This window comes from Nicotiana tabacum, chromosome 20 (assembly GCF_000715075.1).
Source record: "Nicotiana tabacum cultivar K326 chromosome 20, ASM71507v2, whole genome shotgun sequence".
In the NCBI taxonomy this organism is placed as follows: domain Eukaryota; kingdom Viridiplantae; phylum Streptophyta; class Magnoliopsida; order Solanales; family Solanaceae; genus Nicotiana; species Nicotiana tabacum.
In genome coordinates this window covers 165,988,295-166,015,980 of record NC_134099.1, presented here as the reverse complement: position 1 = coordinate 166,015,980, position 27,686 = coordinate 165,988,295, and the positions used below count along the sequence as shown (strand labels likewise).

Sequence of the window (27,686 nt, the reverse complement as noted above, 5' to 3'; positions counted from 1 at the left end):
TTCGAGATGAAGGATTTGGGTGAGGCAAAGAAAATTCTTGGCATGTAGATAATTAGAGATAGACGTTCAAAGAAACTCTGTTTATCTCAAAAGGAATATTTGAAGAGAGTACTTCAACGTTTTGGCATAGATGACAAGACTAAGCCAGTTAGTACTCCACTTGCTTCCCATTTTAAGCTAAGTACTATTATGTCGCCAATGGATTAAGCTGAACGAGAGTATATGTTAAAGGTACCATACGCAAATGCTGTTGGTAGCTTGATGTATGCAATGGTTTGCACAAGGCCTGACATTTCACAAGCTGTTGGAGTTATTAGCAGATATATGCACAATCCAGGGAAGGAGCATTGGCAAGCTGTGAAGTGGATTCTACGGTATATTCATAATACTGTAGATGTCGGGTTAGTTTTTGAGCAGAAAGACAATCAATCTGTAGTTGGATATTGTGACTCAGATTTTACGGGTGATCTGGACAAACGAAGATCAACTACTGGTTATGTGTTTACTTTTGCAAAGGCACCAGTTAGTTGGAAGTCTACTTTGCAGTCAACAGTTGCTTTGTCTACAACAGAGGCAGAGTACATGCCTATTACAGAGGCTGTGAAAGAGGCAATTTGGCTTCAAGGATTGCTAAATGAGCTTGGTGTTGAACAAAAGGGTATCACAATTTTTTGTGATAGTCAAAGTGCTATTCAATTAGCGAAGACCCAAGTTTATCATGCAAGGACGAAGCACATTGATGTTCGGTATCATTTCGTACGAAAAATCATAGAAGAAGGTGGAGTCACAGTGAAGAAAATTCATACTACGGAGAATCCTGCTGATATGCTGACAAAGGTGGTGACTGCAGTCAAGTTTCAACATTGTTTGGATTTGATCATCATTGTTGAAAACTGAAGATTGAAGATGAAGACACAATCAAAATTTGTTATCGAGAGAAAATTGAAGATGTGGAATTTTGCCAAGGTGGAGATTTGTTGAATTTGGCAAAACCTTTTGTCCCACATCTGTGGGAAAAGAAGGGTTGAGGGGTTTTCCCCTATAAAAGAAGACTTAATGTTTGGGATTTAAACATACCTCTCATTTGCCTTCTCATCTGTTTAAGACATTTGTATCTTCTCTCTTTAGTATTATTTCACTTGTATTTTTGGAGTGAAATAAAATATTGGTTGTGTCTAAGGAGTAGGCAAAATTAGCCGAACCTCATAAATTCTGGTGTTCCCTTTATTGTTGCTTTATTATCTTATTTATTATTTGGTGGCTCTCATAATTTTTGGTATAGTAATTGTGACTTATTCACACTATATACATTTGGCTTCCGCAACAGTCCAAATTAAAAGAACTTCAGCTTGGCAGCAACATGTTTTCTGGCTTAATTCCTGATGAAATTGGTTCGATCACCAGTCTTGAAGTTTTTGTACTTTTCAACAATTCATTTCAAGGAAAGATTCCATCTTTTATAGGCAGACTCAGAAGTCTTCATCACCTAGATCTTCGAAAGAATCGTTTGAATTCAACCATTCCTTCTGAGCTTGGCCTCATGTGTACTAACCTCACCGTCTTGTTTTTGTCAGAGAATGTGTTGGAAGGACCATTGCCTATATCCTTGTCTTCTCTGACCAAGTTATCTCAATTGGGTTTGAACGGTAATAATCTTTCTGGTGAAATCTCATCGTATCTCATCAGCAATTGGACTGAGTTGATAGCTTTGATGCTTCATAACAATTCCTTTACTGGAAAAATTCCACCTGAAATCAGTCAGTTGAAAAGCCTCAAATATCTTTACCTCTATCTTAACAATTTCACTGGTTCTATTCCCTATCTGATTGGAAACTTGCAAAACTTGTTAGAGCTAGATGTCTCTGAAAACCATCTTTCAGGCACAATACCTCCAACCATTGGAAACCTGACCAATCTAACAACGCTGCATCTTTTCCCGAACAATCTTAGTGGAACCATTCCTCCTGAGATTGGCAACTTGACATCACTGCAAACCCTCGACATCAACAGCAATCGGCTTAGTGGTGAGCTGCCGGACAGCATTTCTGACCTCAGTTGTCTGATGTTTTTTTCTGTATATAGCAATAATATCTCAGGCAATGTCCCAAAGGACTTTGGAAAGAACAGTTCTCAATTGTCCACTGTCAGCTTGTCAAATAACAGCTTCACTGGTGAAGTACCTCCTGGATTATGCAGACATTTTGCTCTTGAGGAGTTGATAATAAATAGGAACAAATTCAATGGGAAATTACCAGATTGCTTGAAAAATTGCACAAAGCTAAAAGGAATAAGGCTTGACGACAACAAATTATGGGGTAATCTTGTAGAGGCATTTGGAGTGCACCCGAATCTTGTTGTCCTTTCTCTTAGTGACAACCACTTTTCAGGTGAACTTTCACCTGACTGGTGGAAAAGTGAAAATCTCACAGTACTAAGAATGGATGGAAACAAAATTACCGGTGTCATCCCTTTGTCTATTTGCAATGTGACATCACTGCAAACTCTAGTTTTAGCAAGAAACAATTTGAGGGGAGCAATTCCACAATGTTTGGGTAATATCAACAGCCTCCGCATTTTGGATATGCACCACAACAGTCTTTTCGGGACTCTTCCAACAACCTTTAGCGCTGGCAGTGTACTCAAAAGTTTCAACTTGCGTGGCAATGAACTGGAGGGGAGAATTTCCCGATCTTTGGCTAATTGCAAACAGTTGCAAGTTCTTGATTTAGGAGATAATTACCTCAATGACACATTCCCGATGTGGTTGGGAACTCTTCCAAACCTGAAAGTTTTAAGCTTGAGATCAAATCAATTGCATGGGGCCATTAGAACTTCAAGGATCAAAAATTTTCCTGAGCTTCGAATCATAGATCTCTCTTACAATGCCTTCACGGAAAACTTACCAACGAGCTTGTTTCAACAATTGAAATCCATGAGGACAATTGATCAAACATTGAAGGAACCAACATATATTGGAGATAGGTATTACCAAGATTCTGTAACACTTGCAACCAAGGGACGAAATCTTGAACTTGTTCAAATTTTGACAGTTTACACCGCTATTGATCTTTCAAGTAACAGATTTGAAGGACATATTCCAAGTATTATGGGAGATCTCATTGCACTTCGGTTTTTGAACTTATCTCACAATCGGTTGCAAGGTCATATACCGAATTCACTCGGAAATTTATCTGTAGTCGAGTCACTGGACCTTTCATTTAATCAGCTTTCAGGAGCGATACCACAACAACTTGCTTTTCTTACGTCTCTTGCATTCTTAAATCTATCCAACAATCATCTCCAAGGATGCATACCTCAAGGACCTCAATTTCAAACCTTTGAGAATAACTCATATGAAGGTAATAATGGATTACGTGGATTCCCACTTTCGAAAGGTTGTGGCAAAGATCGGGTATCAGAGACAAATAATACTGTATCTTCCTTAGATGATCAAGAAAGCACTTCTGAATTTCTCAATGATTTTTGGAACGCTTTTCTTATGGGATATGGTAGTGTACTGTGTATCGGATTGTCCATAATATATTTCATGATTTCATCTGGAAATCTGAAATGGCTTGCAAGAATTATTGAAGAACTTGAGCACAGAATTATTATGCAAAGGCGAAAGAAGCACCAAGGATGATTTGATTTCAGAACTTCAGGTACTCAAGTCAAGCTTTAGTGTTATTGTAACTACTAATATCTTAGTTTTCATACTTTTTGTTATAACAACTTACTTACTGGCTAGTAATTGAAAAGTGTTTGACTCACTATCTTATTTTATCCAAATTTCAGATGTCAAGGATAAGAAGACGTTGGCGTAATGGATTTGGCTATTCCTATGTTCACTTTTAAGCTTTATTTTGTGTCTGCGTTTACATTTGTGTTATCAAAGTTTGTAATATAGTTGCTTTATTAGAGAGTATATAATAATAATAATAATTATATTGCTTTATTTAAACCCATCTCACTAAATAAGTATTTATTTTACATGGACAATTTGAGGTTTGAAAGCATAGCTAGTTTGAGCCTTTGAGGAGTGAGGAGTATTAATTACAAGTGAACTAATGGCTTGGATACAGTGGCTTGAGGTAATCTATTTTGTGTTTATTGTTTTGTTTTGTTCAAAAAATAATAGTTTAAATGTGTTTGGACAAGAAAAAATAAAAATAAAAAAGGCAAAAACTGTGGGGCCCATACTTCACCTACCAAAGGAAATAAAGAAGAAATTAAAAAAGTTGGTGAAGTCAGATTAGGGTGGCTGAAATTTTTTCAATAAGGGCGGCTGAAATCTGGACTTTACAAATTGATGAACCAATCAGATTGGTTGGGTTGGTGAAAATGTGCCTATAAATATGAGCTTCATTCATTTAGTTTAAGTACACCAAAATAACGAGAAAAGTATAAAGCAGTGAGAGTAATTCACAAATTGTGGTCTGTGCGATAACCAGTGAGTGGTAGTAATATTATAGTGAGGTATTTTTAAATAAAGAGTGTTATTTCTTTCAAAGTTGTAGTAGTCTCTTGACACTACTGAGTTGTAATATTATAGTGGTAATATTGCTCCACTCGGGTATTGTATTTTATTTCGCTAAAATATTTTGTGTCATTGTTACTCTCTTGTGTTATTATTATTTGCTGTGGATATTATTCTTGAGCGAGATTATTTTTTATCCCAACAACGTGGTATCAGAGCCATGGCAAATAATGGTCCATTATCTTTTCAGTACCCCCGTCTGACAAAAGATAATTATGAGAAATGGTGTCTACGTATGAAAGCCATCCTTGGCTCTCAGGATGTATGGAAAATCGTAGACAGAGGGTATGCAAAACCTGATAATGAGGAAGTTCTGCCTCAAAATGAAAAAGAGGTCTTGGCAAAGACAAGGAAGAAGGATCAACAAGCCCTCACGCTCATCCACCAATATTTGGATGATGCCATGTTTGAGAAGGTGGCAGATGCTACCACCTCAAAGGATGCTTGGGAGATTTTACAAAATTCTCTTCCAGAAGTTGACAAGGTGAAAAAGGTAAAACTTCAAACTCTAAGGGTTGATTTTGAAGCTTTAAAAATGAAAGAATCCGAATGCATCTCGGATTATTTTTCAAAAGTGAAGGCTGTTGTAAATCAACTAAGAAGATACGGGGAGGACATAGAAGATGTCCGTCTGGTAGAAAAGATCCTTCACACTTTAACACCTAAATTTGATTTTGTGGTATGTGCTATTGAGGAGTCTAAAGATTTAGACTCTATGATGGTGGAGCAATGAGAAGGTTCTTTACAAGCCCACGAAGAAAAGATCAAAAGGAGAAAAGAAGTGCCATTGGAGCAACTTCTTAAAACTCAGGCATCCTTCAAAGATTGTGGAGGTGAAACAAGCTATCGAGGAAATGGACGAGGACGAGGCTGTGGCGGTCATGGAAGAGGAAGAAGTAACGGTAACAACTTCAACAATGAAGTTAAAATCCACCAAACATTCAGAGGTCGTGGTCGTGGACATAGAGGAGGAAGAGGACATGGCTACTACCAAGGAAATAATGGACAAAGGTATGACAAATCAAAAATTGAGTGTTATAATTGTCATAAATTTGGTCATTACTCTTGGGAATGTCGTAGCAATATTGAAGAAAAAGCTAACCTTATTGACAATAAGAAAGAAGAAAATGAGTCAACTTTGTTGATGGCACTCAAGGAAGAAGACAGAGATGATTGCAACTCATGGTATTTGGACAATGGAGCAAGCAATCATATGTGTGGATGCAAAGAGAAGTTTGTGGAGATCAATAAAACGGTGAGAGGTAATGTGTCCTTTGGAGATACCTCAAAGGTTCAAATCGAAGGGATAAGTACGATTCTGATCTCCTGTAAAGATGGTAGTCACAAGTTAATTCAAGATGTTTATTATGTGCCAAAATTTAAATATAAATATTTTGAGTTTGGGACAACTTCTTGAAAAGAGGTATGATATCCATATGAAAAATATGCATCTTTGGCTTAGAGATTCAGGTGGAATTCTAATTGCTAAAGTGCATATGGCAAAGAATAGATTATTTTCTCTGAATCTTAAAACAATTGATGCAAAGTATTTGAAGGCTAATGTGCAAGATGAATCATGGTGTTGGCACATGCGATTTGGGCACTTAAATTTTGAAGCGCTCAAATCAATGGGAGAAAAGAACATGGTGCATGGGATACCATCAATCAACCATCCCAATCAATTGTGTGAAGCTTGTCTTCTTGGAAAGCATGCAAGAAGGAGTTTTCCAAAGGAGGCCATGTCAAGATCAACCAAGCCGCTCCACCTTGTCCACACTAATGTGTGTGGACCAATCAATCCACCTTCTTTTGGTAAAAGAAAATACTTTCTGCTTTTCATTGATGACTTTAGTAAAAAGACTTGGGTTTATTTCTTGAACAAAAAATCTGAAGCTTTTGCTGCTTTTAAAAATTTCAAAGTACTTGTGGAGAAAGAAAGTGGGTATGAAATTAAAGCTCTAAGGTCCGATAGAGGAGGCGAATTTACCTCAAACGAATTTAATGACTTCTGTCAACTTCATGGAATTTGTCGACCTATAACGGTACCTTATTCACCTCAACAAAATGGTGTTGCAGAGAGAAAGAATCGAACTACTCTTAATATGGCTAGATGTATGTTGAAAGCTAAAAGTATGCCCAAGGAATTTTGGGTCGAAGCTGTTTCTTGTGCAGTTTATTTGAATAACAGGTCTCCAACAAGAAATGTTAGAGATCAAACCCCTCAAGAAGCATGGAGTGGAATAAAGCCAAGTGTCAAGCACTTGAGAATCTTTAGGAGCATAGCCTATGCTCATGTGACACATCAAGGGAGAGAGAAGCTTGACGATCGAAGTGTCAAGCATGTATTTATTGGCTATGACACGAGTTCAAAAGGCTACAAACTATACAACCCAAATAGCGGCAAGGTGGTGGTAAGTCGCGATGTTGAATTTAATGAAGAATTGGCATGGAACTGGGAAGCTCATGAAGAAACTTCATATGATTTTCTTCCATACTTTGGTGATGAAGAAGAACCAGAAATCGTGGAACCTGTGCAAGATACAACTCCACCTCTTTCTCCAACCAATGTTGCATCTCCCTCTTCTCAAGAAATTCAAATGAACAGCCGCAAAGGACAAGGAGTATTCAAGAGCTCTATGAGGACACAGAAGAAGTTACTAATTTTGATTCTTTATATTGTCTCTTTGCTGACAGTGAACCAATGAACTTTCATGAAGCTGTTACAGATAACAAGTGGAGACAAGCCATGGAGGAGGAGATCGAGTCAATAGAGAAGAACAACACTTGGGAGTTAACAACTCTTCCCAAGGGTCATCAAGCAATTGGAGTGAAATGGGTATACAAGACAAAGAAGAATGTTAATGGAGATGTGGAGAGATATAAGGCACGATTTGTGGCTAAAGGCTACAAGCAAAGGCAAGGCATCGACTATGAAGAAGTCTATGCACCTGTTGCCCGCATGGAGACGATTCATTTGCTGATCTCTTTGGCGGCGCAAATGAAATGGAAGATTCATCAACTAGATGTCAAGTTAGCCTTCTTGAATGGCTATCTTGAAGAAGTCTATGTTGAACATCCATTGGGCTTCGTGGTTAAAAATCATGAAGATAAAGTGTTGCGGTTGAAGAAAGCTTTATATGGATTAAAGCAAGCCCCACGAGCATGGAATAGTTGCATTGACAAGTATTTTCAAGACAATGGGTTAACTCGTTGTCTCTATGAATATGCTATTTACCTTAAAGTTCATACTAATGGAGATATCTTACTTGTTTGTCTTTATGTTGATGATCTTATTTTTACAGGTAATAACCCAAGTTTGTTTGAAGCTTTCAAGAAAGATATGTCCCGTGAATTCGAGATGACAAACGTAGGGCCCATGTCATATTACCTGGGCCTAGAAGTGAAGCAGATGGAGGATGGAAATTTTATCTCTCAAGAAAGCTATACAAAAGAGATATTGAAGAAGTTCAACATGCTCTATTGCAACCCCGTGAATACACCGATGGAAAGTGGGACAAAATTGTCCAAGTTTGATGAAGGAAAAAAAGTGGATCCCACATTCTTCAAAAGACTTGTGGGAAGTTTGAGGTACTTGACTTGTACCAGGCCAGATATACTTTTTGCAGTTGGAGTAGTAAGTCGATTCATGGAGGCTCCTACCTCTACTCACTTGAAGGTTACTAGAAGAATTCTTCGTTACCTAAAAGGTATGATCGATTTTGGGTTATTTTATTCTTCTTCTAATGATTTCAACCTTGTGGGATTTTGTGATAGTGATTATGCGGGAGATATTGATAATAGAAAAAGTACAACTGGTTTTATATTTTTCTTGGGTAAATCTGTTATTTCTTGGAGTTCAAAGAAACAATCCATAGTTACTCTCTCGACTTGTGAAGCCGAATATATAGCAGCAACATCATGTACCTGTCATGTTATTTGGCTAAGAAGATTATTAAAGGAGATCAATTTACCACAAATGGAAGCTACAGAGATTTGTATTGATAACAAATCAGCACAAGACTCCAGTGTATCATGATCGAAGCAAGCATATAGATACAAGATATCACTTCATCAGAGAATGCATTTCCAAGAAGGAAGTCGAGCTCAAATATGTGAAGTCTCATGATCAAGTTGCAGATATCTTCACAAAGGCTCTCAAGTTTGAAGATTTTCAAAGATTGAGAACAAGACTTGGAATGAAGAAGAAAAATCAAAATTAAGGGAGAGATTTGTGGGGCTCATACTTCACCTACCAAAGGAAATAAAGAAGAAGATGAAAAAGTTGGAGAAGACAGGCTGCTAGGAAAATTGCATATGAGCGACTAAGCAATGCAAAAGTCAAATTTGTTTGGCTAAAAGGTTGGCGAAAATGTGCCTATAAATATGAGCTTCATTCGTTCAGTTTAAGTACACCAAAATAACGAGAGAAGCATAAAGCAGTGAGAGTAATCCACAGATTGTGGTCTGTGAGATAACTAGTGAGTGGTAGTAATATTGTAGTGAGGTATTTTAAATAAAGAGTATTATTTCTTTCAAAGTTGTAGTAGGTTCTTGACACTACTGAGTTGTAATATTATAGTGGTAATATTGCTCCACTCGGGTATTGTATTTTATCCCGCTAAAATATTTAGTGTCATTGTTACTCTCTTGTGTTATTATTATTTGTCGTGAATATTATTCCTGAGCGAGATTATTTTTTATCCCAACAAAAACAAAACACTATACCTTGTCAAATGGAAGAGTAACTTATCTTCTACTACTTCTTTCTTGGAGCTAGATGTCTTTGACAACAACTTATCTTCTCAGAATCCTGTCTTGGATCAATTCTGAGAGGTTTCCTAGAATAGTTTCTTCAGCTACGGTTGAAAGAAGGGCTGATCTTTTGGAAGCTGAGGATGTTGGGAAGCGTGTCAGGCTAATAGAAGGGAATAAAATGAGAGCTGCTATTCGGCCAAACTCAGCGTGGCCCAACAATGACCACACTGGTGAAATACTAGTAAAGCCCTTCATTTCACATTTGGCTTAATGACCATTTTCCCTCCAAAATATTTCCCTCCAAATTAGTTAATGAACATTGATTATCCCAAAATATTGATACCATAAATCATCATTCTCTCATGCGTGGGAAGATAAAAGGCCTTCGTATATGTATACCTATACTATTACGTATTTTATTTTTAAATACAATTTATACGGATGGGAAGATCAAAAGTCTAGTATGTATACATAATATTATTTTTTCATTTATACGGTATACCTTGTCATACCATACACTTATGTTAAGAGAGCTTTCATTAAACACATAATTCACCAGCTTTCCCTTAACCTAAACATGAATGCTAACCTAGAAACTAGTTTTGTCACGACCCTGATTTTTCACTGTCGGGATCGTGATGACGCCTAACTCTTAGAATTCTAGGCAAGACAACAGATACAGATATAACACGCTAATCACTAACCCAAAAAGTAATTAACAATATCTTAAACTAAACAAATAAGAAGTGCGAAATTTTTTATAATAGTTTAAAATAGTAATATATGACTACCCAAAGACCGGTGTCACAATCCACACACGTCTAAGAGTTTCTACAAAAGAAATTATATCTATTATCGAACTGAAAGAAAACAAGGAAATAAGATAGAGGGAGGGGACTTCAGGGTCTGTGAACTCCGACAGATCTACCTTGGATCTCCTGTGGACTGAAGGCAGCAACCCAAACTCTGATAAGTGCAGTCGAGTACCGGGATCTGCACAGAAAGTGCAGAGTGCAGTATCAGTATAACCGACCCCATGTACTGGTAAGTGTCGAGCCTAACCTCGGGGAAGTAGTGACGAGGATAGGACATGACAAATAACATAAACATATGCAGTTAAATTATATACGAGAAAATAACAATAACAAAAATTTAACAGATAATAACAGGAAGCGAAAAACCATGCTGAGGGAACTATGAATATTCTGAAAATAGTAAAGTACAGAAATATAGTAAATATCATGCTTTGAACCAATGAAAGTAATAGCATAGCATACACGTGCACGACATCACCTTTGTGCTTTTACTCTCGTCCTTACCATAAGAAATAATAGAAATGACACGACATCACCCTTTGTGCATTAACTCTCTCATAATCATGGCACGACATCACCCTTCGTGCATTATCAATATCAAAAAACGACACGATATCACCGTTCACGCATTAACACTTACAGAATGTGGTACGACATCACCCTTCGTGCATTAACACTCACTGATAATATCTTGCACGACATAACCCTTCGTGCTTTATACTCTTCCTCACCCAAACAAAACATAACAATAATAACACAACAAGGGAATTATCAACAACCAACCTCGTTTCCACATTTAACTTTACATTATAAATCACAACTTGAGTCAATACTCAACCAATATCCAATATCTGGAAAAGCATGATAAAATTTATTTAACATGAAGAATAACCAATTTAAGCAGGAACAATACGAATAAAGAATATCACAGTCACAAGTATAAGACTCACTCGCATGCTATGACCCGACAACAATGTATAAATACTCGTCACCTCACCTATACGTCGTACTTAACAACTAAACATGTAGCAAATAAGGCAACAATACCTAATCCCTCAAGCTAAGGTTAGCCACAACACTTACCTCGATTCCACGACCAAACTCAAGCCTCAAATACCGCTTTTCCTCTAGCTTCCACCTCCAATCCAATCGTATCTAGCCACAGTTAACTCAATATCATCAATCATTGCTAAAAGAATCAACTACGATGTATAAATTTAGTTTTCCCAAACTTTTTCCCAAAAGTCGAAAACCGACCCCGGGCCTGCTTGGTCAAAACTCGAGGTTCGGACCAAAACTCATTCACCCATTCACCCACGAGCCCAAATATGTAATTAGTTTCTGGATCTGACCGCAAATCGAGGTCTTAATTTCAATTATACAAAAATCCCAATTTCTACCATGAAAACCCTAGATTTTCAGGTTGAAAATTGATGAAAAACAATAGGTAATTGAAAGAAAGTGGTTTAGAATCATTCACCAACACTTTGGGGAAGAACTCGTCTCTTGAAAATCGCCTCTAAGACTTCTTGTGTTTTTTGAAAATATGAAATTATGGAAGATTCCCGTTTTTTATTCTGTTTTTAAAACATTGGACGACTTTTTTTGCGTTCGCGAAGGGCCTGTAGTGGTCGCGATGCATTGCGGCCAGTAGGCCTTCGCATTCGTGAAGAGCTGCTCACGTTCATGATGGTCTTTCCCTCCTGACCATTGATGACGGCCAAAGCCGCTACTAACAGTAAATGGACACGGTCGCATGCAATATAATATACCCAACTATGAGTCGGGGTCGAATCCCACAGAGAACAGTGTGTAGGCGATTAGGAATCGCTTATCGCGCAATGCCAAACACTAAGAATTTGGTTTGAAAAATGTTTTATATCTAATTGCGGAAATGTAAACTCGCCTAGAAAGCCAGTAAAATGATCAATGGCTACAAGTATGAATGCATAGGGAATTACACTCAAGTAACGATCCAATGTATTTCACGATTTTACAAATATGAGCGAGTTTATGTTAATTAGCCACGAAGAATAATTCTTAATTAGCTTCTTCCGAAGACTAACAAGACTTCCTAATTGAATTATTCCTAACCCAATTAAGAGAATAAGTACACCCGGAATGGCTACAAGTAGTTCAATCCTATTCCTAGGTAGAATCTATAAAATGAGGGTTAAAACCTCAAGTTCTTGTTAATTAATCTTTCCCAACTCCAAATTATCTTTTCCAAAATTAATTCAGAGTTAATGGGCAAGTCCTAGGGTTAGCTAATCCCTTTGGAAACATTAAAGAACAAGTATAATTAAAGTAACAATAACTCACTTCATAAAAAGATAAAAATTATTCAATACATAAGCACAACAAGGTATTTGATCCACACTTTAAACATGAATATTTCCATAAACAAGATTCAAGTGTAGAAAATAAATACTACACACTTAGATATACAATATAAAGCAAAGAAATGAAGAAATAACATAAATGGGTAAGAAAATCTTAACCAAAAGCTTCAAATCTTTAAGACCAAAGTGTATGTGCAAAGCCCTAGCTTCCAAAACCTGTTCTCTCTAGCCCTAAGAACTGAAAATAAGCCAAAGATGAGCCTAGTCGGGTATTAAATGGTTTGGGGCCAGAAAATGTGAAATTCCAGAATTACCCAGGTCTGATCCACGATTTTTGCATTTGCGAACAAAGGTTCGCAATTCCCAACCTCGCCTATACTGCTTTTATTCGCATTTGCGATGAATGCTTCGTATTTGCGAAGGTTGACTGTCCTGGTTGACTTTGCATTTGCGAAAACTGCCTGATTTGCCTTCCTTTGCAATTCCCATGACATTCTCGCAATTACCATCACTGCTGGATTCGCATTTCCCAAGCTTCTGTCGCAAATGCGACCACTGAGGGCATTGCCCAGATTTTTCCTCTTTTTAGCTTCTTTTTGACTTGTTTTCACTTGGTTTCTTCACCATTACTTCTAAATCACATACGCCCTGTAAAATAGAAGTAAATGACATTAAATACATGATTTAATCACTCAAACATAGCAAAAGTATAGGTTTAAAGACAAGATAAGTTGGTAAAATACCAACTTATCACACCCCCAAACTTAAAATATTGCTTGTCCTCAAGCAATGAAAACGACAAAATCTCTTCCCAAGTATTTAACTCAACATTATATCCTTATCATGCCAAGCCAAAAAGGTCTACCTTAAGCACAAATACATGACTTCGATTGGTACCAACAATTAAACCAATGCATATGAATTGCTGAACACTTTTCATGCACCTCATTACATTTCAAGTGCCCAAGCACTATGCAAATCAAAGTCGAGCATCAAGTCATGATACTAAAGCTTCAAGATTTGCCTCTCTATCACATTTTTCATTCTTTGGTCATTTCTTCCAATTGAAAATGGGGTTAAATTCACAACTCAAGTTTCATGTGCCCTCACATTTAAGAGAGGATCCCACACTCATAAATCTTAATTCAAAACACAAATGGGATATGAAATGGAAAGAATTAGCTCTCTCTCAAAAAGATGTTCAAATGCATACAAGTAGTACCATAGGCTTGCCCTTCATGTATTCCTCCACTAATGTAGACAACTTGGTTCAAAATCAATTAGGACTTAAAGGGTTGTAGTTTAGGCTTTTGGTTAAGGTAGGGCACAATTTTGGTTAGAGTGACTCAAAACCTCCCCAAGCACTACAAAATTTACAATTAAAGTCCACTTCCTTCAAAGACATTTTCCATCCTTTCTTCACTTTTCATTCCACACCTAGTCTTCCCTTTATTCACAACTTCTTAACATCCCTTTATTCTACATATATACTTTTTTCGTTTTCTTTCCTTTTCAAACTCAAGGAAGGGTTCATTTTTTTTACCTTCCACCTTTTCAAACAACTTATATTTCATTTTTTTTCCTACCTTCCACCTTTTCAAACAACTTCCATATCACAACTTTCCCAACCTTCACCACCAAACTTAGGCTTTTAGCCTATGTTTACACTTTCAAAGTACTTAGGGAGGTAAGGTGCCAAAAGTTAGATCAATTAAGAACAAAGGATTTAAGCTTGTAACATGATTTCCAAAGAACAAGGTTAAAGGCTCAAAATGGGTTGACTAGGGAAAATATTCAAGGGTAGGAAATTTAAGGCACAATAGCGGTCCAAGGAAGGCCTAGTATCAATTTTCAAACCAAGTTAGTCTATGATTTCGCCTTGAAGCACATTCCGAGAAAGTTCTAAACTACAAGTAATGCAAAAGAACTCACAAATACTCTCACTACATGTGGCACATGAACACTCAAGTGGAATATAAATCCAAAATCCAATTGAAACCAATGACTCAAAGAGGTCACATATAGCACATAAAGCTACTTAGTGAATCAAAGTGCCAAAATTTGAGTCTAAAAGTTATGACATCTTTACTTCAATTATTTTTCCTTTTTCAACAATCAAAAATTCATATGCTGAAGTTCAAATAATATTTGTACCAAGCAAGCCACAACTTGGTCAATGGGCACAAACTCCAACCCAAACCATTTATTCTTCCTAATATTAACATAGCTATATCTAAACTACAAGACTAATTCCCTTAAGAAAGTTGTCTATCTATCCATCATCGGGAAAAGTCGACAAAAATTTTCTACAATTACCCGGTTCAAGAAGAAAATTGCCATCCTTGAAAAAAGAACCGTGGTATAAAGAAAACCAAGGATATCGCCACTAATATAAAACATATTATAAAAAAAATTAAGAAGATAATAATAAATGAAAAAAATTAACAAGCAAGAATGAGGAAGCTAATAAACATACTAATATAACACATCACATGAAAATATACTAACAACAAAATGAAAACAATCACAGTACTAATCTGCGGCATATCCACAGTTATATTAGAACAACAATTATGCAAGAAGCCACCCCCAACTAAAGATGTCTCAATGTCCCCAATGAAACAAAACACGATAGAGTAAAAATGGTGGAAAGTGCTCCCTGAATACTGCATCAAGTGCTTTCCTCGTTGTCTGAGGCAGAATCATCCTCCTCTCCTTCTTCCTCGGGCCAAGCAACAGGAACATCATCATCATCTACAGCCCTGGTCAATGGTATCCAGTCTTGAGGCTTTAGAACCTTCCATAGCCCCTTCACACCCTTCCACATGCGAGTAAAGAATTTGTCTCTTTTCTTCTCCCTTTTCACCATCTGGGTGTGTGCCTTTTCTAGATTGCCATGTGAACTGCTCAACTCACCATGCTTCTTGGCCAGCTCAGTGTATGCCTTCTCAGTGCCTTGAGGTGATCCCCCTGCTTCCTCCGATCTTCAATGTATTTTTGGAACTCTTTCTTTGAAATGTAAGCAGGTCCCTCAGATGTCTCCCCAGGTCCCTATGGAAGGCCAACTACTAACTAGCGAATCACTCGCATCTCATCACTAAGTATAGCAAATGGTCCTTCTGCAGAGGATGATGGCTGACTACTCAGATCAACCTGAGAAGAAGAACCCATATTTCTCTTTTTGCTCTTCACTGCGCCGCCCTCTCCTCTCTTCTTCAACGAATGCAGAGGCTTCCCCGATTCTATCCAATTGTCCCCTGGAGCCTCTTCCACCCCAGCAAATTGGCACAACTCAGTGATAAGCGATAGGAATATCAATGAAGGACTATTCTGCATCTGATACTCCCTCAGTTCATTGATGAAGATTTCACCAACATTCAGCTGAATACCGTCAAGGATGCAGGCTATCATCTGAGCTCTTATAACCGGGACGTTCCATATGTTTGACACGGGGGAGATATGACTGCATATGATGGCCAGCCATATCTTTGTTTCGGTAGTGAACTCTTTTGATGTGATCCCTCTCTTCTCAGCTACCCATGGAACATCTACACCCGGACATAATTTGGACACCAACCACTCTCCTGAAGCACAGTCTTTTTCCCTGAATGGGGCCATGTCGTGGTTTGGCAAATGATAGAAGTGATTCACAGTTTCAGCCCCAAAGTGCACCATTTTGCCTCGAATTCTCATCTTGGACTTTTTTAGCCAGATAGCTTGGAGGTTGGCATAGAACTCCCTCACCCATTGCTCATTTCCTCAGCAAGGTTGAGGGGCAAAGCAGTTCCAACCCATGGCCATTAGCCTTTGATAGAACTCGGGAAGACGTTCCTAGACATAGTCCATCAGTATACCTCTTTCTGGGAGCACCTTCTTCGAGATCAGGTTTTCAAAGTACCATTCTTGACACTCCAATGACAAGAACCGGTCTTGGTCAAAGTTCTGTTCAGCTTTCAAGGAGTTGTAACTTGCAGATTCTTCAGAGTTCGAGCACATTTTCCAAGTATAGTACCTGTCAACAAATGATAAGAGTGAAAACATGGTATGGCTATGAAGAATAGTGCAAAATGACTCAAATATGCCAAAGGAATGATCGGACAGTTGAAACTTAGACTTAGAAAAAATTTCAGGATTTTTAGATTTTCAAATGTTAGCTCTCTGATATCGCAATTCCCAAAGAATCTTCACAATTACGAAGATACCAGAAGACCCCAGTTATGGAATTGTGAAGATATCTTTGCAATTGCGAAGGACTCAGAGATGTCCAGGTTTGGGAATTGTGAAGGTCTTAGGAAAGCATTTTTTTCGCAATTGCAATGGAATCTTCGCAAATGCGAAGTCGCAAATGCGAAGAGGCCATCGCAACTGCGAGCCTTCATACCAAGTCAAGCTTTTCTCCAGACAACAGTACCAAGACCTAAAATTTTGCAATCCAAGAAATTTTTATGAACCCAATCATTATTCAAAAACAAATCATGCACTAGACCTCACAAACAACCATGAATCAAAAACAATCTCGATGTTTCGGCCAAGAATTTCATTCGGACCTTTCATCAATCACATAAAAAGCATAAAACTTTCACCTCTATTTGACAAGCTTTGGGTACTCAGACTTCTCCAAATTTTTAGCAATGAACATAATCACACACTCTCAACCAACCTCACCCAAAAATCGATGTAGGTTTTGAATTTTTTTTGAACAATTCCGGGCAAAGAATGATGCCCATTTGGACTCTAGGGTTGCAGAGAATCAAGAAGAATAAAGGAGAAGATGAAGACGAAGAAGAAGAAAGAGTGATTAAGCTTTCATACCTGGATCCTTGCAATTAGGAGTGAGAGTTGATGGAGTTTACATTGATGAGAGTGAGGGAGCCAAGAGTTTGAGATCCTTAGGCGTTTTTCTTCATTTTTGTTCAAAATGAGCTAAAGTCTATTTTTACCTCTCAGAAGTCGCAATTGCGACAGAGCCTTCGCAATTGTGAAGGTCAATGAAATCTGCTTCTGCCGCAATTGCGACAAAAAGTTGGGAATTGCGACTGGAAAATTTAGCAAATGCGAAATGAGTTTCGCAAATGCAAAAATTGCCCCTGCAATTTTCATCAGCTACTGGTTTTGGCTCTCCGGGTCACTCTGACCTGCTCAAATCAACTCCAAAAAATATAAAACTTGGCAGATTAGTTACAAATAATATTCTCAGCTATTCTAAAAAAAAGAAAATTTTAAAAATGATTAAAATTTTTGAAAAACCGATGGGTTGCCTCCCACCAAGCGCCGCATTTAATATCGTAGCACGACACAAGTCAACTTTACCACTTTTCTCGCCACTTGGATGATATGAACTGGGCACCTAGCTTGGAATCAATCTTGTGACCACGAGCGATGAGGGGTGGTAAGTCGATGATCAAGCCAAGACTTAATTTCTTCATTTTGCACTTCTTGGCTTTCATGTGAGGAATGTCATTTTGCCTTCTTGTTCCCTCAAATTGTAAGATGTATGGTTGTTGCCTTTCCTTCTCGCAATCCCTCATTGACTCGTGTAGTTCAATTCCCATATCACCACAGAATTCCAATGTTGAAAGATGCTTGGAATGTGACTTCAAACCTCCAACTCGCAATGTTTCTCGGATTTTGACATCCTCTTCTTCCCCCGAACTAGAGTCAATTTCAACCACATTTTCGTTTACACCGGTTGACTCTAATTCCATATTTTTCTTCGCATCATTAACACACATGGAATTGGTTGGCGGAGGTTCAATTCTTGATTCCTCGAAGTAAAGCTCACTTTCTTCCTCGGAATTGGACTCTTCTTGGCTTCCTTCCACACTCTCAAGTTGGTGGGCATAGTGAGCCTCAACCAATATTTTCATTAGCTCTTCCAAAGTGTGGATATGTTCATCATTGTGAGCCAAGCCTTGTATCAAGTCCTCGATTGCAAAGTTATTCTTCTCCGCATTTTCAAGAATGGTCTCCAATATGAGCATTATCTTCTCATTTTGAGCATTTGAGAGTTCTTCTTGGTTTTGATCAAGCGCCAATAAAGAATTTTCGGCTTCCACATCCAAGGAAAATTCTTGCCTCTCTGTAACAACCCGTAAAAAAAATTCGGCTTAGGTATAAATGAGCTAAAGGAGTAGTAAGGATATATTTTGAACATGTGAAGTCTCATCGGGATAATTATGAGTGAAAATAGTTATTTCAAAATCAAGATGGAAAGTGAGGTGCATAAGATTTGACAAAATCGACTAAGTTTGCAAAAGGTTCATATTCTAGTAGGTTTTAGTGAAAATATGTAGGGAATTTGGGAAAACTCAAAGCATGAAAGTTGTCTACCTTTGAAATATCTTTCTAACGATATATTGTGAAGTCTAAAAGAAGCTCTGTGGAAAATGTTATGTCCGTTTTACAGAAAGGTATGCAACCACCGCGGTCCTGCCGCATTTTACCGCGGCCGCGGTGGCGAGGTAGTGTCTCAGCGATTTACGACGGTCGGGACTGCGGTCGCGCCAACCGGGACGTGGTGGATGACTTGGGAAGTCATTTTTAGCCCTATTTCATCCCCCACAGCCCCAAAACATGAAAACTTGCTCTAGAAAGTAAAGCTCTCAAAAACCTAACTCCTTAAGGGTCTCTCCACCACCCAAGGTAATAATGGTGATTCTAACTTAATTTCAATTTTCCAACATCTTATTAATATGGGTAAACCCTCCATATCATTAGATATTCGATTGAGACATCATTGTTGAGAGAAGGAAGCCTAGAACTCGAATTCAAAGGGTTTGAACTTCAAAAAGGTAATGTCTTCACCCTCTAATTGATTCTAGCATTGGTTTAATGATTATAAACTTAGTTCATAAGAGATGAGTTGATGGGTTTGACAGAAAAGCATGAACGATTATAGGGTTGGGGTGTTGAGGGTTGATTATTGATTAAGGGTGTTGTTTACATTATAAGTGATGAAGAATAATGTTGGTATAATCATTTGAGACTTTAAAATTTATCTAGGAACAAGAGAATGTGTTGTTGGGTGTAGAGACACCATTAATAAGGACTATGAAGATTTATTTCGACCAAGTGTTTGACAAAATGCTTAAGTGACCAAAACATGAGCATCATAGCTAATATGGAATCCCTTTGACTTGTATTGCTATAGATTAAAGTTGAAAGGGTCGACAAACATTGTATTACGCTCAAGGGCAGGAAGTTAAGGTATGTAAGGCTAACTCTTTACATTTGGGAATGTCTATGATTCTCCCTACGTCCCGTTCATTATGACAATTACCAGTTTCCTCAGAAAGTAACTATGACTCAGTTCCCTGAATAGTAGTAGAACTTCTATTCTCTAGATGGCATAGTCTCATAATCATTCTATATTCTATGAGTTTCAGTTATGATAAATCAACTTATTATGAATACTCATATCAGTTTAATCCTATTCACTATTCCAGTATCATGTAACTTGGTATGGCTCATTATTTCAATATCATGTATTGTAATATGATTCTTATTTCCAGATTTTATATTCTTGAATGTTGAACACCTGTATTTGGGCCTGAGGCCGCAGCTCATGCTTTATGCATCTTTGGGCCTGAGACCGCAGTTATGTATACGTATACTTAGGCCCGAGGCCGCAGTTGTGTGTGCGCGTGCGCGCACACACACACACACACACACACACACACACACACATATATATATATATATATATATATATATATATATATATATATATACATACATACATACATACATATTGGGCCTGAGGCCGCAGTTTAATATTCAGTTAAATAGTTCGTTCATCATTCAGAAGAGGGAGTATTCACATCCTTACTTCATTGTTTAGTTATCAGTTTATCAGCTAGCAGTTCAGTTTCAGTTTCAGTATTGACAGTTCTTTTGTTCAGCTATTTTACATGTCAGTACAATTCAAATGTACTGACGTCCCTTTTGCCCGGGGCTTGCATCTCGCGATGCAGGTAAAGATTTTCAGGTTGACGATTCTGCTTGCTAGGACATCTCGTATCAGTTATTGGTGAGCCCCAGTCTTCTAGGGCCTTGTCTCTCTTTTGTTTTAGTCATTATAGTATTTTAGTTAATAAGGTATACCGGGGATCTTGTCCCGGTAAACAGTTAGCATTTGCAGTATTCTTTAGAGGCTTCGCAGACTATAACCGAGTCAGTCAGATATTAGTAGGCTTTCATGTGTTAGCCTTGTCAGATACTTATTTATACTTGCAGACCTTTCAGTATTTTCCACATCTATGATATTTCAGTCAGACTCTTTAGTAGATTATCATGTTTTATATTTACCTCTAGCTCATAGTTACACCACATGTTGATTCATCTAGCCAGTTAGTTTGCTCGGTCACATGTAGTCAGGCACCGAGTGCCGTGTTACATCCAGGCCTAGGTTCGGGGCGTGACAAAGCTTGGTATCATAGCCCCAGGTTCAGGAGTCCTAGGGAGTCTATGAAGTCGTGTCCAGTGGGGTCTCTTTTATGTGTGTGTCTGTGCCACACATGTAAATAGTTGACCACCAAGACATCTAGGATTGTTCCGTTTCTTTCATACTCTAGATCGTGTAATTAGAGCTATGATTTCAGGAATCTTTCTAACCCGTGTGAATCTCGTATTTCAGAAAAAATGCCTGCAAAAAGAAAGTACAGTAGGAGGGCCACAACTAATGCTGCTCAAGATGAGGGAACTCCGGCCTAGAGGGTTGCACCAGGCTCAGTGCCCAGTGCTTCAGACATGGATGTCAGGGGAGCTATCCAGTTGCTCACCCAGATTGTTGCTACTCAGGCTCAAAGGCAGGGAACAAGTGATGTTCATGAGACGGGTAGTTCCAGGTCTAGGAAATTCCTCAACATGAAACCTCCCGTCTTCACAGGGTCCAAAAAGGATGAGGATTTGCAAAACTTCATTGATGAGGTTCAGAAGATATTTCGAGTGATGCATGCTACAGACACTGAGGCAGTAGAGCTTGCTGCGTACCAGCTGAAGGATGCTGCCAACACTTGGTATGAAACATGGGAAGAGTCCCGAGGGGAGGATGCGGATCTTGCGACTTGGAAGGAGTTTGCAGATGCGTTCCTTGAGCACTTTCTACCCATTGAGGTCTTGGAAGCTAAGGCTTTGGATTTTGAGAGACTCGGATAGAATGATATGAGTGTGAATGAGTACTACCTCAAGTTTATCTCTCTGGCCAAGTATGCTCCGGAAATGGTACGTGATATGAGGGCCAGAGTTAGGCGGTTTGTGTTGGGGCTTTCAGATGATTTGTTTGCTGATGCTAATATAGCTGCTCAGAATAAAAACATGAGCATCACTAAGATGGTTGCCTTTGTTCAAGGGAACAAAGACAGGTTGAAGGAAGAAGAACGGCTACGAAGAGAGAAGGAGAGGGAATTCAGCAAGAGAGCTAAGTCTGCAGGAAATTTCAACCATGGGGGATCTTAAGCAGGAGGCAATCGCCAGTTTTTCAAGAAATCAAAATTAGGACTTGCTCCATCTCTAGCTAGTGCACCGGTTTCGAGGTCGAAGTTTAATAAGAAAAACCAGAATTTCAGAACAGCAGACTCGCAATCACAAGCTAGTGTGGGCTACAGAGTCCCTGGTTACCCTATTTGCAACACGTGTGGTAAGAGGCACCCAGGGTTGTGTCGTTTGGGCACAAATAGTTGCTTTGGGTACGGTCAACAGGGCCACTTCTTGAGGGATTGTCCATCGGCAAAGCAAAATAATGGAGGCAATGCAGCTCAGTCCACTAAATCAGCAGTCCATCATAACTCTCAGGCCCAACAAGGGCACGATGAAACAAAGTCTTATAATGCAGGCGGTTGTCGAAACCGCTTGTATGCACTAGAAGACCGTCAGGATACAGAGGCTTGTGGAGATGTTGTCACAGGTATGCTAACAATATTCACTTTTGATGTCTATGCTCTTATAAATCCGGGATCCACCCTATCTTATGTAACCCCATTTATTGCAAAGAAATTTGGGATAGAACCAGAAAAGCTGTGTGAACCCTTTGAAGTGTCCACTCCAGTTGGAGAATCAGTTATAGCAAGGTGTATCTATCAGGGATGTCCAGTCAAAGTGCATCATCGTCTTACTGTAGCAGACTTAGTAGAATTGGAGATATTAGACTTCGATGTGATCATGGGCATGGATTGGTTAGAGTCATGTTATGCCAAAGTGGGTTGTAGAACCAAAATAGTAAGTTTTGAATTTCCTGATGAACTAGTCTTAGAATGGAAGGGTGATGCAGTAGCGCCTAGGGGTAGGTCTATTTCCTATCTTAAAGCCAGAAAGATGATCTCCAAGGGATATATCTATCACCTGGTTTGAGTTAAGGATGCAGATGCTCAGATCCCCACTCTCCAGTTGGTACCAATTGTAAATGAGTTTCCAGAAGTGTTTCCCGAAGATCTCCCTGGAATTCCTCCCGATAGAGAGATTGACTTTGGAATTGATCTACTTCCAGGCACTAAGCCAATATCTATTCCGCCTTACAGAATGGCTCCAGTAGAGTTGAAAGAGTTAAAAGTCCAGTTGAAAGACCTTCTAGATAAGGGATTTATAAGGCCAAGTGTCTCACCTTGGGGCGCACCGGTCTTGTTTGTCCGAAAGAAGGATGGGTCTTTGCGTATGTGCATTGACTATCGTCAGTTGAATAAAGTCACCATCAAGAACAAGTACCCTCTTCCCAGAATAGATGATTTATTTGATCAACTTCAGGGTGCCCAGTGTTATTCCAAGATTGACCTCAGATCGGGATACCATCAGTTGAAGGTTAAGGAAGTCGATATTCCAAAACAGCTTTTAGGACTCGATATGGGCATTTTGAATTTTTGGTAATGTCATTCGGTTTAATGAATGCACCAGCAGCTTTCATGGACCTTATGAATAGGGTCTTCAAGCCTTATCTTGATTTGTTTGTTATCGTGTTTATTGATGACATCTTGATTTATTCCCGTAGCGAGACTGACCATGCCGAACATCTCAGAATTGTGTTGCAGACACTGCAAGATCACAAGCTATATGCAAAATTTTCTAAGTGTGAATTTTGGTTGAAATCAGTAGCATTTTTGGGCCATGTCATCTCAGGGGAAGGCGTGAAGGTGGACTCTAAGAAAATAGAGGTAGTGAAGAATTGGCCTAGACCCACCTCAGTATCCGATATGAGAAGTTTCTTGGGTCTAGCAGGCTATTATTGGCATTTCGTAGAGGGATTTTCTTCTATCTCGTCCCCGTTGACTAGATTAACTCAGAAGAAAGTCAAGTTTCAATGGTCGGACACATGCGAGAAATGTTTTGAGGAGTTAAAGAAGAGATTGACTTTAGCTCCAGTTCTGACACTACCAGAAGGAACCGAAGGGTTCGTTGTTTATTGTGATGCTTCAGGAGTTGGTCTTGGGTGTGTATTAATGTAGCACGGTAAAGTCATAGCCTACGCGTCGAGATAGCTCAAGGCTCACGAGAAGAATTATCCGATTCATGACCTTGAATTAGCAGCTGTGGTGTTCGCGCTTAAGATTTGGCGCCATTATTTGTATGGAGTACATGTTGACATTTTTACAGATCACAAGAGACTCCAGTACAACTTCAAGCAAAGAGAATTAAATATACGTCAGAGAAGGTGGCTCGAATTACTTAAGGATTACGATGTTGATATCCTCTATCATTCGGGGAAAGCAAATATTATAGTCGATGCTCTTAGTCGGCGTTCTATGGGGAGCTTAGCTCATGTTGAGGCAGACAAGCGAACTATGATGAAGGAAGTCCACTTCTTAGCAAATCTAGGAGTTCGACTTTTGGACTCCGAAGATGGTGGCGTTGTTCTCCAGAACAAGGCTGAATCCTCCTTAGTAGCCGAAGTAAAAGAAAAATAGTTCAGTGATCCTTACTTATTGCAACTGAAGGAAGGAATTCACAAACACAAAACTATGGCTTTTGAACAAGGGGGAGATGATGGCACCTTGAAATATAGAGGCAGACTATGTGTTCCAGACGTAAATGGGCTCAGAGAGCGGATTATGTTAAAAGCCCACAATTCCAGGTATTCTATTCACCCAGATTCCACAAAGATGTATCATGATTTTAAGGAGGTTTATTGGTGGAATGATATGAAAAAGAATATAGCAGATTTCGTGGCTAAGTGTCCAAATTGCCAGCAGGTGAAAGTCGAACACCAGAGGCCTGGAGGTTTAACTCAAAATATAGAAATTCCCATTTGGAAATGGGAGATGATAAACATGGACTTCATAACAGGTCTACCTCGCTCGTTCCGGAAGCATGATTCGATTTGGGTGATTGTAGACCGACTTACCAAGTCAGCTAACTTCTTGCCAGTGAAGACTACAGATTCAACCGAGGATTATGCCAAGTTATATATCAAAGAAATTGTCCGATTGCATGGGACTCCTTTGTCTATTATCTCAGATTATGGTGCTTAGTTCACAGCAAACTTTTGGAAATCCTTTCAGAAGGGATTGGACACAAGGGTGAACCTCAACACCGCTTTTCATCCTCAGATAGATGGCCAAGCGGAACGCACCATTCAGACTGTTGAGGATATGTTGAGGGCATGTGTTATTGATTTTAAAGGTAATTGGGACAATCATCTACCTCTCATTGAGTTTACTTATAATAACACCTATCACTCTAGTATCAAGATGGCACCGTACGAAGCTCTGTATGGGCGAAGGTGTAGATCACCAATTGGTTGGTTCGAAGTGGGAGAAGCGGAGTTGTTAGGACCCGATTTGGTCTATCAGGCCATGGAGAAGTCAATTTGATACAAAGGCATTTGAAGACGGCCTAAAGTCGCCAAAAGTCCTATTCGGACGTACGGCGTAGAGACTTAGAGTTCCAAGTTGATGATTGGGTGTTTCTGAAAGTATCGCCCATGAAAGGTGTTATAAGATTTGGGAAGAAGGGGAAACTTAGTCCCTGCTATATTGGTCCATATAGAATTATGCGAAGAATCGGACATGTGGCTTATGAGTTAGAATTGCCACAAGAACTAGCTGCTGTACACCTAGTGTTTCATGTGTCCATGTTGAAAAAATTCATGGGAGACCCGTCACTTGTGGTTCCTACAGAGGTTATAGGGGTTAATAGCCTGTCTTATGAAGAAATTCCAGTGGTTATTCTTGATCGTCAAATTCGCAAGCTCAAAACTAAGGAAATTGCTTCAGTAAAAGTGCTTTGGAGGAATCAAAAGGTTAAAGAGGCTACATGGGAAGCCGAGGAGGACATGAAGTCCAGATATCCCCATATCTTTGAAGAGCAAAAGGAAAATGTGCAAGGTAATTAACCTTTCCATTCAGGTCTTATATTATAATCCCCATGCCCTTCAGTATTTACTCAGCTTAGTATTTAGTGATCACATGCTCGTTCAGTTTGATAGACATGTATTCATGATATTTCAGTATTCTCATATCTCTATCACACCCGTTTAATGTCCATAGATAGCCATGGTTGCATCCAGGACCATCATTCGAGGACGAATGATTCCAAGGGGGAGATAATGTAACACCCCGTAAAAAAAATTCGGCTTAGGTATGAATGAGTTAAAGGAATAGTAAGGATATATTTTGAACATGTGAAGTCCCATCGGGATGATTATGGGTGAAAATAGTTATTTCAAAATCAAGATGGAAAGTGAGGTGCATAAGATTTGACAAAATCGACTAAGTTTGCAAAAGGTTCATATTCTAGCAGGTTTTAGTGAACATATGTAAGGAATTTGGGCAAACTCAAAGCAAGAAAGTTGTAGGACTTTGAAATATCTTTCCAATGATATATTTTGGAGCCCAAACGGAGCTTTGTACAAAAGGTTATGCCCGTTTTACAGAGAGGTGTGCAACCACCGCGGTCCTGCCGCGTTTTACCGTGGCCGCGGTGACGAGGCAGTGTCTCAGCGATTTACAGCAGTCGGGACCACGGTCGCGCCAACTGAAACGCGGTGGACGACTTAGGAAGTCATTTTTTTTATCCCTATTTCATCCCCCACAGCCCCAAAACATGAAAACTTGCTCTAGAAAGTAAAGCTCTCAAAAACCTAACTCCTTAAGGGTCCCTCCACCACCCAAGGTAAGTTCTAATAGTGATTCTAACTTAATTTCAATTTTCCAACATCTTATTAACATGGGTAAACCCTTCATATCATTAGATATTCGATTGGGACATTATTGTTGAGAGAAGGAAGCCTAGAACTCGAATTCAAAGGGTTTGAACTTCAAAAAGGTAATGTCTTCACCCTCTAATTGATTCTAGCATTGGTTTAATGATTATAAACCTACTTCATGAGAGATGAGTTGATGGGTTTAAAAGAAAAGCATGAACGATTATAGGGTTGGGGTGTTGAGTGTTGATTACTGGTTAAGGGTGTTGTTTACATTATGAGTGATGAAGAATAATGTTGGTATAATCATTTGAGACTTTAAAATTTATCTAGGAACAAGATAATGGGTTGTTGGGTATAAAGACACCATTAATAAGGACTATGAAGCTTTATTTTGACCAAGTGTTTGACAAAATGCTTAAGTGACCAAAACATGAGCATCATAGCTAATATGGAATCCCTTTGACTTGTCTTGCTATAGATTAAAGTTGAAAGGGTCAACAAACATTGTATTACACTCAAGGGTAGGATGTTAAGGTATGTAAGGCTAACTCTTTACGTTTGGGAATGTCTATGATTCTCCCTACATCCCGTTCATTATGACAATTACTAGTTTCCTCAGAAAGTAACTATGCCTCAGTTCCTTGAATAGTAGTAGAACTTCTATTCTCTAGATGGCATAGTCTCATAATCATTCGATATTCTATGAGTTTCAGTTATGATAAATCAACTTATTATGAATACTCATCTCAGTCTAATCCTATTCACTATTCTAGTATCATGTAACTTGGTATGGCTCATTATTTCAGTATCATGTATTGTAATATGATTCTCAGTTCCTGATTTTATATTCTTGAATGTTGAACACCTGTATTTGAGCCTGAGGATGTAGCTCATGCTTTATGCATCTTTGGGCCTGAGGCCACACACACACACACACACACACACACACACACACACACACACACACACACACACACACACACACACACACACACACACACACACACACACACACACACATATATATATATATATATATATATATATATATATATATATATATATATATATATATATATATATATATATGCAGTTTAATATTCAGT

The 27,686-nt window shown here is 38.7% G+C and overlaps 1 protein-coding gene and 1 pseudogene across 1 annotated transcript; both read left to right on the top strand.

Moving 5' to 3' along the window:
• LOC107832080 (uncharacterized) overlaps positions 1–3,824 on the top strand; it is a 47,560-nt pseudogene extending 43,736 nt beyond the window's left edge.
• Positions 3,825–21,611: 17,787 nt separating this feature from the next.
• Positions 21,612–24,340, top strand: LOC142174647 (uncharacterized). The gene is made up of 4 exons (XM_075240483.1): positions 21,612–21,858; positions 21,910–22,728; positions 22,810–23,037; positions 24,030–24,340. Exons 1-4 carry the CDS (start codon positions 21,612–21,614, stop codon positions 24,338–24,340), a joined length of 1,605 nt encoding a protein of 534 aa, XP_075096584.1.
• The last annotated feature ends 3,346 nt before the right edge of the window (positions 24,341–27,686 follow it).

What these genes read in the sequence shown, in the direction of transcription:
- LOC142174647 (XM_075240483.1), top strand. Translation starts at nt 21,612, where the DNA reads ATGAGTGTGAATGAGTACTACCTCAAGTTTATCTCTCTGGCCAAGTAT. An exon ending in TGATGCAGTAGCGCCTAGGG is followed by an intron (nt 22,729 to 22,809) that starts GTAGGTCTATTT and finishes TTAAGGATGCAG; the next exon opens with ATGCTCAGATCCCCACTCTC. An exon ending in TAAGGGATTTATAAGGCCAA is followed by an intron (nt 23,038 to 24,029) that starts GTGTCTCACCTT and finishes ACATTTTTACAG; the next exon opens with ATCACAAGAGACTCCAGTAC.